This window comes from Myxocyprinus asiaticus, chromosome 20 (assembly GCF_019703515.2).
Source record: "Myxocyprinus asiaticus isolate MX2 ecotype Aquarium Trade chromosome 20, UBuf_Myxa_2, whole genome shotgun sequence".
Classification (NCBI taxonomy): Eukaryota; Metazoa; Chordata; class Actinopteri; order Cypriniformes; family Catostomidae; genus Myxocyprinus; species Myxocyprinus asiaticus.
The window spans coordinates 33,936,482-33,950,947 of NC_059363.1; the positions used below are offsets into that span (position 1 = coordinate 33,936,482).

The following is a 14,466-nucleotide window of genomic DNA, read 5'->3' on the forward strand; positions in this document are numbered from 1 at the left end:
TTTATAGTCAGTTGTTGATCAAAAACAACAAAAAATAAAAATGTAATTCTAATTACGCACGGATGAGGTAAAGAAGCCATTTGAGTCCTCTCTCGTTAATATGCGCTGATGCTATTTACAGCCGGCTGTTTTCTTAAATAGACCATACCAGTTTTTAGAACATGTTCATGATGTTATCAATTCGTCAGCTTATGAATCGGAATTGAGTCGAATCAGGAAATCTGTATATCCAACACTTCTCATTGTGATATCGCTTAGTTGTCAAATGGAAAATGCACGTTTGGAATGGTACATGTACTAAACTCAGCAAAAAAAGAAACGTCCTCTCACTTTCAACTGATTTTATTTTCAGCAAACTTAACGTGTAAATATTTGTATGAACATAAAAAGATTCAACAACTAAGACATAAACTGAACAAGTTTCAAAGACATGTGACTAACAGAAATGAAATGTGTCCCTGAACAAAGGGGGGGGTCAAAATCAAAAGTAACAGTCAGTATCTGGTGGCCATCAGCTGCATTAAGTACTGCAGTGCATCTCTTCCTCATGGACTGCACCAGATTTGCCAGTTCTTGCTGTGAGATGTTACCCCATTCTTCCACCAAGGCACTTGCAAATTCCCGGACATTTCTGGGGGAAATGGCCCTAGCCCTCACCCTCTGATCCAACAGGTCCCAGACGTGCTGGGATTGAGATCCGGGCTCTTCGCTGGCCATGGCAGAACACTGACATTCCTGTCTTGCAGGAAATCACGCACAGAACGAGCAGTATGGCTGGTGGCATTGTCATGCTGGAGGGTCATGTCAGGATGAGCCTGCAGGAGGGGTACCACATGAGGGAGGAGGATGTCTTCCCTGTAACGTACAGTGTTGAGATTGCCTGCAGTGACAACAAGCTCAGTCCGATGATGCTGTGACACACCGCCCCAGACCATGACGGAGCCCTCCACCTCCAAATCGATCCCGCTCCAGAGTACAGGCCTCAGTGTAACGCTCATTCCTTCGACGATAAATGCAAGTCCGATCATCACCACTGTTGAGACAAAACCACGACTCGTCAGTGAAGAGCACTCTTTGCCAGTCCTGTCTGGTCCAGCGAAGGTGGGTTTGTGCCCATAGGTGACATTGTTGCTGGTGATGTCTGGTAAGGACCTGCCTTACAACAGGCCTACAAGCCCTCAGTCCAGGCTCTCTCAGCCTGTTGCGGACAGTCTGAGCACTGATGGAGGGCAGTTGTTGTTGCCATTTTCGGATGTACCGATCCCGTGCAGGTGTTGTTACACGTGGTCTGCCACTGCGAGGATGATCAGCTGTCCTTCCTGTCCCCCTGTAGCGCTGTCTTAGGGGTCTCACAGTACGGACATTGCAATTTATTGTCCTGGCCACATCTGCAGTCCTCATGCCTCCATGCAGCATGCCTAAGGCATGTTCTTGCAAATGAGCAGGGACCCTGGGCATCTTTCTTTTCATGTTTTTCAGAGTCAGTAGAAAGATCTCTTTAGTGTCCTAAGTTTTTATAACTGTGAACTTAATTGCCGTCTGTAAGCTGTTAGTGTCTTAACGACCGTTCCACATGTGCATGTTCATTAATTGTTTATGGTTCATTGAACAAGCATGGAAAACATTGTTTAAACCCTTTACAATAAAGATCTGTAAAGTTATTTGGATTTTTACAAAATTATCTTTAAAATACAGTGTCCTAAAAAAGGGACATTTCTTTTTTTGCTGAGTTTATGTGTGTCTGCTGTGCAGTTGTCTGACACGGAGAGCTCACTGGTCTGGTCCACCAGTCATGAGCATGCTGAAGAACTTCTACAGCTGGATGAGGAGAGCTTTGTGGATGCCATTAACACTGCATTTGTGAGTAAACACCTAAGAATTTTTATTTTTATTTTTTTTGGTCCTAGTTTGGGCCATGGGCAACTGTACACCTTAAATGTGCTGTGCTGTTACAGTGGGTCTCATTCATTAATAATTGCGTACAAGTAGCGCAAAATTTCCTCCAGATTCACAACAGCTGCTAAATTTGTTCTCACTCTTGTTCTAATGTTAATGAATCTTGATTATGCTAAATGAGGGAGTGCATGCGCAGCGTTAGTGATTTGCATAAAACACACTTTAACTATCCCCATATAAGGGCTTTCTACACAACTTCCACTGTACAGCCTTTCCTAAGTGTGATGCTTTGCAAATAGGGGTGTAATGGTTTATCATGGCACGATATATCGCGGTTCAAAAATGTGACAATGCGCATCGTGGAGATGGGACTTTTTATTTATTTATTTTTTATTATTATTTTAGCGTCTGTTCTATCCAAAATGTGCGACATCCTAAGCATACGTAACGTGGGCATACAAATGGAAACTAAAATATGGTTGCACACTAGCAGCCACAGGTGTTGAATTATGAGTTCAGCTGAAGCTGCGGAAACTGAAACTGAAACCAGTAGCAGGAGAGAGATGCGCCTTGTCAGCGTGAGAGATCGAATGTCCGTTTAAAGCGAGAGAGTGATCTGCTCTGACTGTGCGAGAGAATTTTACAGAGGTTTAATGATAGTGCGATATTAATCTGCTTCTGTATATATAATGCTGAATATTGCATAATAATGCTATGGGGGAATATAATTCTAATATCAAATGTCATGTCTGATTTGATTTCATCAGTACATTTTTATTTAAAGGTGCACTCAGTAACTTTTTATTTTTGTCATCTTGGATTTACAGTGACACATTGTGGTGTGTGAATTCACTATTCACAATCAGCCATGATTAATTTAATCCAAGAGTGAGTGTCCAATAACAAGACGGTTACTGAGATTAACCCTATACTGCCATATGTATCAAATATGATAACGTTTGACGGCTACTGTCTCACTCTCTGTTCAAGCTGAAAAGCAAAAAAACTTATGGTATGTAAGTTTCACATGTTTGTGGCACCATCTAGTTTACTGTGGAAAAAATTTGAATTTTCTGACAATTCTTTCATATGTCAGGCTTTACAGGGTTAAGCGAGTAGTATTCAGGTGATGGCGCCCCTGCCCCATGTAGAATAAAACAACTTTTATAAGGTTACTGATATGACTAGAGTCCTCATCTCAGTAGTCATGATTTTATACATACTGTATGTTTCAAAGTTACTATTCGTTTCTTTAGGAGTAAAACTTTTTTAATGGGGAAAAAATGACTGAGTGCACCTTAATTCAGTTAAAGGTGCAGTCAGTAATTTTTTCCCCATTAAAAAAGTTTTACTCCTAAAGAAATGAATTGTAATTTTGAAACATATGTATAAAATGCATGCACTTCCATTAAATATGTATTTTTGAAAAGAATATTTAGATGTAATCAGAGACGATATTATTTTATAAAAACACAATTTTAATTTAAAATATTTTAAATGTATGTAAATCAGTGACTGTATTTTCAGTTGGCAGAATTATTAGCTAATATTTCCATTTGGTGTCACCATTGCCCTATTCTGGGCTGAATTTTAGACCCACTACATCTCTGATTGATCATTTAGCACTTTTAAGAACAGTACTTTTAGCTAAATTTTAAAGGAAAGGAATTGTTTTGCATAGGTCTTTAAATAAATAAAAAATAATAAACTTCAGTCTTAACTTTTCTTGATTCAGGCTTGGTTTAAAGAATTGTGAACTGAACTGTGAGTTCAGTATTGTGAACCCAACCAAATCGTAAGATGAGTGAATCGTTACACCCCTATTTGCAAACATTCTTGCACTCTCTAAAGACGCGCTATCGTCTGATAGCACTTGCAGTAAGATCTACGAGTAGCAAAGTGTATTGTTCTCAAAACCACTTGAAACACCTTTTATATAGTCCTAGACTAAATGTAATTGGCTGCATTTTTATGCAGAACCCAGATCAGGCTGTTACGGACATCATTTTTGTTTCTCTCAAATAAGTTTAGACTTATTGTGGGTGACTGGGGTAATTTAGTTATTCAATTCCTAATAACAATATTGTTGATAATATAATTATTATTGATGATTATCTTGATTTAGGTGTGAAAACATTAGGTTTTACTGAAAAATATATGCATACACATGGTTATTAAATTATCTATACAATAATTATCTGCACAAGTACATATCATTATGAAAGTAGAACCTAATAAAGCAGTGTTTCTGGACTGAAATATCATATCTTTGCCCTGATGTTTGCCCTGATATTCTCTTTTCCCATGCTGGCTATTTTTACTGGCATTACTAGTCAAAGGCCTTTGCATCTGTGTCATGCTTGCCATTAAAACTGGTTTTCTAATTAAGCCCAAGGTTTGCCAGTGTTGGTCATTACTCCACTGAGTGTTTTTCTGCAGACCAAAGTCAAATTTGTGGCCTGGTCAGTGTTTTACTTTAATTAGGTATGCTTATTGCATCTTTGCTGAAGTACCCTTTCTTTCTAAAAGGCTTAAGTGTATTGAGTGGAAAAAAGGTATTCTATATTTCTAGTTTTATAAAAAAATTAAAAATAAGGCGCAGCTCTCTCCCATACAGCCAAAGCAGCTGGAACCAGTGGCTGTCAAGCTCCAAAAAGGACAAAAAGCATGGAAAATAGTGCACAAGTCGTATTGACTATTGGCTATGTTTTGATTTGTTTTTTGTTCGTTTTTTTTTGGAATTTCATTTGGAATGCCCAATTCCCACTAAGTAGGTCCTCGTAGTGGCGCGGTTACTCACCTCAATCCGGGTGGCGGAGGACAAGTCTCAGTTGCCTCCACTCTGAGACCGTCAATCCGCGTATCTTTTCACGTCCTTCGTTGTGCATGACACTGTGGAGACTCCGCATGTGGAGGCTCATGCTACTCTCCGCGATCCACGCACAACTTTCCACATTCCCCATTGTGAGCAAGAACACCTAATCATGACCGCGAGGAGGTTACCCCATGTGACTCTACCCTCCCTAGCAACCGGGCCAATTTGGTTGCTTTGGAGACCTGGCTACTTATATGCTATGTTGTGGTTTTGGGAGCTTGACATACTTTGGTAACTGCTGCTTTCAGTGTAGGGCTGCACAATATATCGCATGTATCGAAATATCACAAATATATATAATATACACTATATTGCCAAAAGTATTCACTCACCCATCCAAATAATTTAATTCAGGTGTTCCAATCACTTCCATGGCCACAGGTGTATAAAATGAAGCACCTAGGCATGCAGACTGCTTCTACAAACATTTGTGAAAGAATGGGCCGCTCTCAGGAGCTCAGTGAATTCCAGCGTGGTACTGTGATAGGATGCCACCTGTGCAACAAGTCCAGTCGTGAAATTTCCTCGCTACTAAATATTCCACAGTCAACTGTCAGTGGTATTATAACAAAGTGGAAGCGATTGGGAATGACAGCAACTCAGCCACGAAGTGGTAGGCCACGTAAAATGACAGAGCGGGGTCAGCAGATGCTGAGGCGCATAGTGCGCAGAGGTCGGCAACTTCAATCGCTACAGACCTCCAAAGTTCATGTGGCCTTCAGATTAGCTCAAGAACAGTGCATAGAGAGCTTCATGGAATGGATTTCCATGGCCGAGCAGCTGCATCCAAGCCATACATTACCAAGTGCAATGCAAAGCGTCGGATGCAGTGGTGTAAAGCACGCCGCCACTGGACTCTAGAGCAGTGGAGACGCGTTCTCTGGAGTGACGAATCACGCTTCTCCATCTGGCAATCTGATGGATGAGTCTGGGTTTGGCGGTTGCCAGGAGAACAGTACTTGTCTGACTGCATTGTGCCAACTGTGAAGTTTGGTGGAGGGGGGATTATGGTGTGGGGTTGTTTTTCAGGAGCTGGGCTTGGCCCCTTAGTTCCAGTGAAAGGAACTCTGAATGCTTCAGCATACCAAGAGATTTTGGACAATTCCATGCTCCCAACTTTGTGGGAACAGTTTGGGGATGGCCCTTTCCTGTTCCAACATGACTGTGCACCAGTGCACAAAGCAAGGTCCATAAAGACATGGATGAGCAAGTTTGGTGTGGAAGAACTTGACTGGCCTGCACAGAGTCCTGACCTCAACCCGATAGAGCACCTTTGGGATGAATTAGAGCGAAGACTGCGAGCCAGGCCTTCTCGTCCAATATCAGTGTCTGACCTCACAAATGCGCTTCTGGAAGAATGGTCAAAAATTCCCATAAACACACTCCTAAACCTTGTGGAAAGCCTTCCCAGAAGAGTTGAAGCTGTTATAGCTGCAAAGGGTGGGCCGACGTCATATTAAACCCTATGGATTAAGAATGAGATGTCACTTAAGTTCATATGCGTCTAAAGGCAGATGAGCGAATACTTTTGGCAATATAGTGTATAAGCAATATGATAATGGAATGATTTTAATACTTAAAAAAAAGGTTATGGTGACACAGATAGCAGAGAATAGACTGGGCGTGCGATTGTCACTTTTTGAGTGTGCGTGCAGTGTGCCACACACAGCATTAAAGAGTATCAAAACAACATTAATTGTTTTAATTTCATGATAAAATTGACACAAATTGAAAGCTGAGCGTAAAAATGTTTCTCCAAAAACTACTTCTGACTCAAATGAAGGAGTTCATCACATTTGTGGATAATGTAGTTTGGTGGAACGACCCGCATCTCCCTCTTGTCATCGTTGCCCCACCCCTGAGGGCCGTCCTTCAGCCAGGCTCATAACAGGAGTGGGCAAGAGAGAGGAGGGGCATAATTTAATAAGCCTTGTTTGGGCAGCGGATAATGATGCACATCTAATGTGAAGAGCCTCATCATCCCTGCCATTAAAACGTAGAGCGGGCCTCTCCCCGGGAAGCCGGCTTTTCTCTCCAAAAGTGCATGCACACTGATGTCCACGCAAGTGAAGGAAAGGAGCGGGTAGGGAATCCTGGCAGCGAGTTAGTTGTGCCTCCTGCACCCGGAGCACCGGCACGAATTAGATGCGACATATATAGTCCCAGCGCACTGTGAGGATACCAGATTTCCCCTTTAGTTTGGACACTATTTCCCACTGGACTTTATTCCTCATTTTGGACTATTTATGTTGTTTATTATTTCAAATAAATGCCTCTCCAAGGACTAATACCACAATGTCTGTCTCTTGCTCTACCTGCCACAGTAGCTAATGTTAAGGCCGTGTATATAATACGCAGTCTACAGTAAATTCAATTTTGAATAAAAAACAAGTATGTTTGTGGTCTATGGGACACAGTGCTTTTTTCTATTAAACTTTAGTATATTTGGGCAGTGGGGGTTCTGATGTTCCTCATGCTCTGATGATGTCAGGATTATAGCATATCTCATTGCATTATTCAAAAATGTAATGCATATTGCATTTAATATAGCGCAGCTCTATTTCAGTGTATGTGAAAGAGCTGAAATCTTCAAATTAACTTTCATGATTCAAAAAAGTCAAAACAAGTTTGGAACACATGGGAGTGAGTAAAAGATGATATGATTTTCATTTGTGGGTAAACTATGCCTTTAACTGGCCTCTCCACCAAAACTGGCCTCTCCACCTATGTCATTTTTGTTCTTCTTTGGCTGTCTTAACATCCACTTTGAACTGAACAACTCTATTTTGTGTAGTTTTTTGCCATCAACACCATGTGTTTAGTCGTCTGTTGCCATCAACACCTCTTGTTCAGTTCTCCTTGTTTTGCTTTTCCTTTAGTGGAGTAATGAGAACCATTCTGAGCTGGTGGAGACTGCTGGCTCTTTGTTCCAGACTGCCCTGTCTGTCCTCATGCCCGACAGTGGCTTCGCACGCCAGCTTCCACCTAGCGTGTCAGGAATTGGCCCAAAAAGCCGGGTCATGTTCCCACTGGGTATGGGTCATGCCACAGAGTACATCCGCCACAGAGTTGCCCTCATTGGGTAGGTCAAAAAGGGGTCTAAAATGAAGTTGGTCTATAAACCAGTTTTTGGTTTTGTGAATATTCATCATTCATAATTTACGAGAATAAAGGAGAAATCTCTCAATATGCCAAGTTTATAGTGCAGCCATAATGTTTCGTGGTTTTCTGAGACTTTGAAATCCACCAAAGGAGTAATGATGTATTTAGGTTTGTTTTTCTTGGAGATATTGCAGTGGATCTAAGGTAATATAGGATCCACATGGAGGAAATTTCACCAGGTTTTGTCGTTTTAGTTAAATATGGCTCCAGACTCAAGGTTTCCTTCCTCTGTTTTCTGATCTTTCTAATTTCAGAGATGCTGCACACAGAGTCCATCCATTAGCAGGCCAAGGTGCCAATCTAGGCTTTGGCGATGTGGCCTGTCTCACGCAAGTTCTTAGCCAAGCAGCATTTAATGGGAAAGACCTTGGTAAGCATTCCAACATTAAGAGCATTCAAGCCAAATAGACGTATACTTTGGATTTGTTGTCTTATTTTGCCAGTTTTCAAAGATGGACATCAAACATTTTTAATAAGCATAAGCAAATGGTATTTTGTCACAGCTTTGAGGATGGGATGAATATTTTATATATAAATACTGTGGGTAATCAAATGTTGACAAGAGGATCATATTCCGTCACTCACATATAAGCCACATAGTGAAGAACCACCTCACGTTGAATAAATGTGACAAGAAACTTGAAGGATCCTTGATTTTTCTTTTTCACTGTAGTGAGGTCTTCATACCTGGGGTATCGTGCTTGTTGTTCTGAAGATCTCATCTGTTGTTTTTCATGAGCCGTTTTCCATTTCCTAAACCACGTCTAACTGGGTTTATTTTTGTTATAAAAAGAGCCTTTTTTCTGGAGCAGTATACAGTGTTTTTGCTTGTCACCCTCTGGCAAGAATTGCCCTTAAATGTCTTTGCAGCCACAAATGGAAATCCTGTTATGAGGAATTGTTGACATCAGTTTCTTAAAAAAATAATCTAATATTGTTAAAAAAAAAATAAAAAAAGAGCAATATTGATTCTATACAGCGGACATTGTATTTTTTATACAACAAGTAGCCCACACGGAACCTGCACACTTTTAACACTTTCTGCACTAATTTTGGGGGGAAATCAGAAGAATTCTGTGGAATGGAATTATGATAAGCAAGCATAGTATAATGTGTTAAACAGAGATGATACTATTACACATATTGGCAGCTGAAAGCATTTTCAAATTAACCAAAATATTCAATAAATTAAATGGCAGGGAATGTAAAAAGTCAATTTTTATAGAAATCCACAAAACTTTGTAATTTCTCTGCTGGCATACATTCCATGCAGTTCTAAAAGCATTGTTGATAGGTTATATCACAAAGAGCAGCTCTTGAAGAGAAAAAAATATGTATTGGAAATGTACTTTAAATCCATATAGTTTAACTGTTTGCTTTTTAAACTCTAGGAGCCATGCAGCACCTGTTGGAGTACGAGACTGAACGCCAACGGCACAATCTTCCAATGATGGCAGCCATTGACCTCATGAAGAGGCTCTACTCAACTAATGTTGCACCTGTGGTTCTGCTTCGGACCCTCGGCCTTCAAGCTACCAATGCACTAACACCTCTTAAAGTACACATCTCTTCTCCCCTTCTGTTTTTTAGTTGCTACTCTTGCAGAATTAGTTTCGTTGCTCCATCAAATTCCTTTTTCTTATTAGTGGGGCTTGCTGTGGTGTGTCATTATTTTTTAAGCGATCAAACTTAAAATACTTGCCTGGCACACGATAAATGAATGTGACACTTATATAGCGTTTTTCTGACACTACACTCAAAGCGCTTTACTTGAACAGGGGACTCTTCTCAACCACCACCAGTGTGCAGCATCCACCTGGATGATGCGACGGCAGCCATTGTGCGCCAGTATGCCCACCACACACCAGCTATTGGTGGAGAGGAGAGAGTACAGTGATACAGCCAATTCATAAAACAGGCAGAAAAAAGACTTGCATTGAAGGAGGGATCTGAGCCATATCTATGAAGTAGAATGAATATCATAGACACTTGGTGGTGGGCTCTTTTGACATGGGCCAGTAAGCAGCCACTCAGTATAGCCAACCAACTGCATAACAACTTGCTAATAACCACTCAGAAAACCTTAACAGCCACATAATATCTTCTTGGCAACCACCCTCAACACCTTAGCATTGTGGTGGCCTTGTTTTGCATGAGCAAGTACCGCACACATTTTCTTCAGAGAATGTAAAAATCTATTTTTATTTGCCACTCTGAAATTATTGACTTGAACGTTTTGTTCCCTTACTCAAACCATATTTCCTTCCGTTGCATCATGTTCTTTTCCTCAGCCCTATGGCAGTCCTCTTGTGTACTCTTTCCTCCCTGTCATCCATGCCTCTCTCTTCTCTGTGTTCTACTTCCAGCTTCCCTTAGCCTTCTTTCAGCTCTCCAACTTTTGCTCCCTCTTTCACTCTTCCTCTGACTTCTTCCTCTCTCTAAACCCATCCCCCCATCTTGTCCTCTGATTACATGCCTTTCTACTCTCATCCGTGCCTGTAATTTACATGGTCAGGAGCTACTACTATGGCTATGTTTAGTCCTAAATTTACTGTTACCGAAAGTGTGTGGGTGGGGTTGTAGGGCCGTGCATGGTGGTGCTGGCTTGTGTTTTCACACTCCTTTTATTACAGGCCACTCTTATGAAATGTCTTCATTCCTTTACTAAGCAATTCCAACTAGAGGGCCCATAACTTGTCTTAAAGGATTTTCACTGTCTTCATAGCCTGTAGGCTACGACAGTACGCTACTTCTTTTTCCTCCCCAATTTGGAATGCCCAATTCCCAATGCACTGTAAGTCCTCGTGGTGGCGTACTGCCTCAATCCGGGTGGCGGAGGACGAATCTCAGTTGCCTCCACGTCTGAGACCATCAACCCGCGCATCTTATCACGTGACTTGTTGAGCGCGTTACTGTGGAGACATAGCGCATGTGGAGGCTTCACGCCATCCACCGCGGCATCCACGCACAACTCACCACGCGCCCCACCGAAAGCGAACCACATTATAGCGCCCATCTGGAGGTTACCCCATGAGACTCTACCCTCCCTAGCAACCGGCCAATTTGGTTGCTTAGGAGACCTGACTGGAGTCACTCAGCACGCCCTGGGATTCGAACTCGCGAACTCCAGGGGTGGTAGTCAGCGTCTTTACTCACTGAACTACCCAGGCTCCCTCAGTGCACTTCTTATGCAGTTTTTGTGAGAGCACTAACACTAATCTCAATTTTCATGCCAGTGCAATTGGGCATGGGTGGGAGTGTTTGCGCTGTCTGTGGGTGTATGCGTGCAAACTGTAGGTGTATTGTAAGTTAATGAAGTGCCACAAAGTGCAATTTGCTATTTTCCTGAGAAAAAGGTCATTGCGTCAACTCACTTAAGCCTAGACTTAGCACATGCTTGCGCAAAATTATCAAAACTTCATGGCCGTACCCACTGACTTTGCCAGCCTGATCTCTTGAAAATTGTTACCGTGGCAAAATTTTTCCAAACAATTTTTCCAACACCAAAGTGTTGATATTGTCCTCATTACAACTGAGAGGTAAACAAAACAGACATCCTTACCCTAAACCAACACCTAAACCTAACCGATAGTGTCCTAAAAGGAAATGCAAAATGAAAAGCTAAATTTCTGAAGCAACAATGTCATTACATGTCGCTTCTATTACACTTTTGTCTCACGTGTCAGCTTGTGTGCTTGGCTGGACAACCTAATCACACTGGAATAAGTGTATAAATGTAGGTGGGTCTGTAATACAAGTGTTAAAATATATTGTTTTTCAAATGATACATTAGAGTAAAAGTTATTTTATGTCATAACATAGCAGTGTGTGTAACAGGGCAAAAAATATCTGTTTATAAAGTCATAATCAGCCATTGTACTCGTGATTTATTCCTGTAGCTCAACTGGTAGAGCATGGTGCTAGCAATACCAAGATCATGGGTTTGATTCCTAGGCAACACATAAACTGATAAAATGTATACATTAAATGCACTAAGTTGCTTTAGATAAAAGCATCTGCCAAATGCATAAATGTAAAATGGTAATTAATTGTGTGAAAGTGGGGGAAAAAAGCACACAGTTGTTGTAGTGCTTCTAGTGTTATTTATACCAGAAAACTTCAGCAAAACGTAGAATGCAGCATGTAAAACTCAGTTTGCAAAAATGTAGTAATAGCAATGGTCATTCTATGAGACTAGGTTGGACTTTGCGTGTATGACGTATCACATAGCGCTGTGCTTAAGGCATAGCACTCGTGAAAGTAGGGCCCTCTGTGTTTCTATTATAGTGCGTGTTGTTCAAATAAAAGGGAACAACAAGGAGAACTGTTGTCACCCTTCATGATCAGGAGGAATTAACTCTGTTTCTTTAATTAAAGCTCCTTGAGAAATATCACTGTTAATGAATAGCTTATAAATGTTGTTTACCAGCCACACTCGCCTTTAGTAATATTTCACCTTGTATCCACAGGAGCAGATCATGGCCTATGCCAGCAAGTGAAGACTAGCTGCACACTGGATGTTTGCAGGATCTCTAAAAAATTATGTCAACTTTATTCATGTAATGTAAAAGTATAAATTAATAAATCATTTTTTTTTTCCTGTTTTCATCGGCGATCTTTTTATGCCTTTTTTTCCAAATACCCATGACCCATATGAAAAAGTTATACAAAATCTAATTACAAGTTATATCAGCCTACCTTCTTTGATTTGTATGTTCTGAGTCTGCCCTGTGTCTTATATATACTTATTGTTGGCTTTATTCTATGAAAGTGGCCCATTTCATGGCATGCAACTTGTAAAAGAAAAATACAGACCTGCATGATTCATATGTAACTATTATAAGAAACCAGCAGAGATTTTCTTTGCGAAGTGGTTGTCCAAACATATGACTTTTCTATGAATTTTGTATGTTTATCACCAAATACATTTTCAGGTAGAACATTGTATCTTATCATTTTTACGTATGAGTAGTCTATCTTCACCACTGTTAATGTAAGAACTGAGACCTCAGTTGATATATCCTGTTTTACACTGATTTAACCTAGAATAAATTTTTCAGAAGTACAAAATTTGGCATATTCAAGAATATTATTGTCCACTGGTATGTTTGTTTATTTTAAAGCTGGATTATCAAATCTTCAAGAAAAAAAAACTATCACTTTTAATGTGGTGTATTTATGAATTAAACCTGTCAGAATTTAAAAGTAGCCTAATTTATACAGAAATGTGTGAATAAAATATTTATGGTGGAGAATTACCTAAATTTACCTGTTTGACTTGGAAGATGATATCATCCATTTTAATAATAATATAATGCATTTAGGCTATAATAAAATGTCACATTTTAAGCCGTTTAGGGATGGGCGGATGGATCCTGAAGTATCGATATTTCCGATACTGATGTATCAAAAATATCGATCCTCACACAAAAATATTGATTCAAATTTTTTTGTTTGTTTGTTTGTTTTACTAGGGATATTATTATTTGGTTACCTTGAACAGGACATTAATCATAAGCTTCAAAGTGAAATAAAAAGGATTAGGCTATATTAGCAAATACTTGTGCAAGATGGGAACTATCTGAAACCAGAATCAGAATGAGTTTTATTGCCAAGTATGCTTACACATACAAGGAATTTTTCTTGGTGATAGAAGCTTCCAGTGCACAAACAATACAGCAACTACAGCAACAAGACAGAGAGAATATATATATATTTTGGTTACTGTAGTAGTAACCATGGTTAATTGTGTGGTAACTATGGTTTAACTAAATCAATAGGTTACTAGCATAACCCCGGTTCTCTGAAACATCGAGTAGAGAGATCCACCTATGGTAAGGGCATCCATACCTGACCTCTGCAGAAGCATCCAATTGCACCAAGTTTGGCTAGACAGCAGAAGCGCGTGACCTGTGCCCGGTAAGGACCCACCCCCTTACCTAAGAGCATATAAGGACCTGCACGCGCTGCTGTTCCATAGTAAGTATATTGGCTACTCGTACAGCAAGCGGGGAAGCTTGGTGGATCTCTCCACTCAATGTTTCAGAGAACCGGAGTTACGCTAGTAACCTATTGTTCTCTTTTATCATCTCATGTTCGAGATCCACCTATGGGAGACATTGACAGCTCCCCGATTGCCTAATCCACTCACAGTGAGGCCCTGTAAGCCAGTTAAGGGAACGGTCACCTCAAGGAGGCGGTGCTTGACACATCCCGTAATCACACACCTGGCAACCCTGAAGCACACAAGTGAGAACTGTGCACAGGCAGAGCATGAATAACATGTTAGTGGCACAAACATAAAAATCAGCCCAGCAGCATATACACTATATGGCCAAAAGTTTGTGGACACTATATGTGCTTGATGAACATTTGATTTCAAAACCTTAGGCATCAATTTCCCCCTTTGCTGTAATAACAGATTCCACTCTTTTGGGAAGGCTTTCCACTATACTGTATGTAGTAATGCACTGCTTCTCACTGTCATGGAGGTCCAACAGATTAAACCTCCGGCCACTGAGAGAGCAATGGAA

General features: G+C 40.6%; 1 protein-coding gene across 2 annotated transcripts in view; it reads left to right on the plus strand.

The window, feature by feature from the left end:
- The window catches only part of LOC127411327 (ubiquinone biosynthesis monooxygenase COQ6, mitochondrial-like), a 29,717-nt gene extending 16,516 nt beyond the window's left edge, over positions 1–13,201 (plus strand). Inside the window, exons 8-12 of one of the 2 annotated variants that reach the window (XM_051646836.1) lie at positions 1,753–1,860; positions 7,651–7,853; positions 8,188–8,303; positions 9,325–9,491; positions 12,403–13,201. In XM_051646836.1, the coding sequence (XP_051502796.1) occupies positions 1,753–1,860; positions 7,651–7,853; positions 8,188–8,303; positions 9,325–9,491; positions 12,403–12,432 (624 nt within the window). In that variant the 3' untranslated portion in view covers positions 12,433–13,201. The remainder of the gene's footprint in view (positions 1–1,752; positions 1,861–7,650; positions 7,854–8,187; positions 8,304–9,324; positions 9,492–12,402) is intronic. The other variant, XM_051646837.1, reaches the window with a different exon arrangement.
- The last annotated feature ends 1,265 nt before the right edge of the window (positions 13,202–14,466 follow it).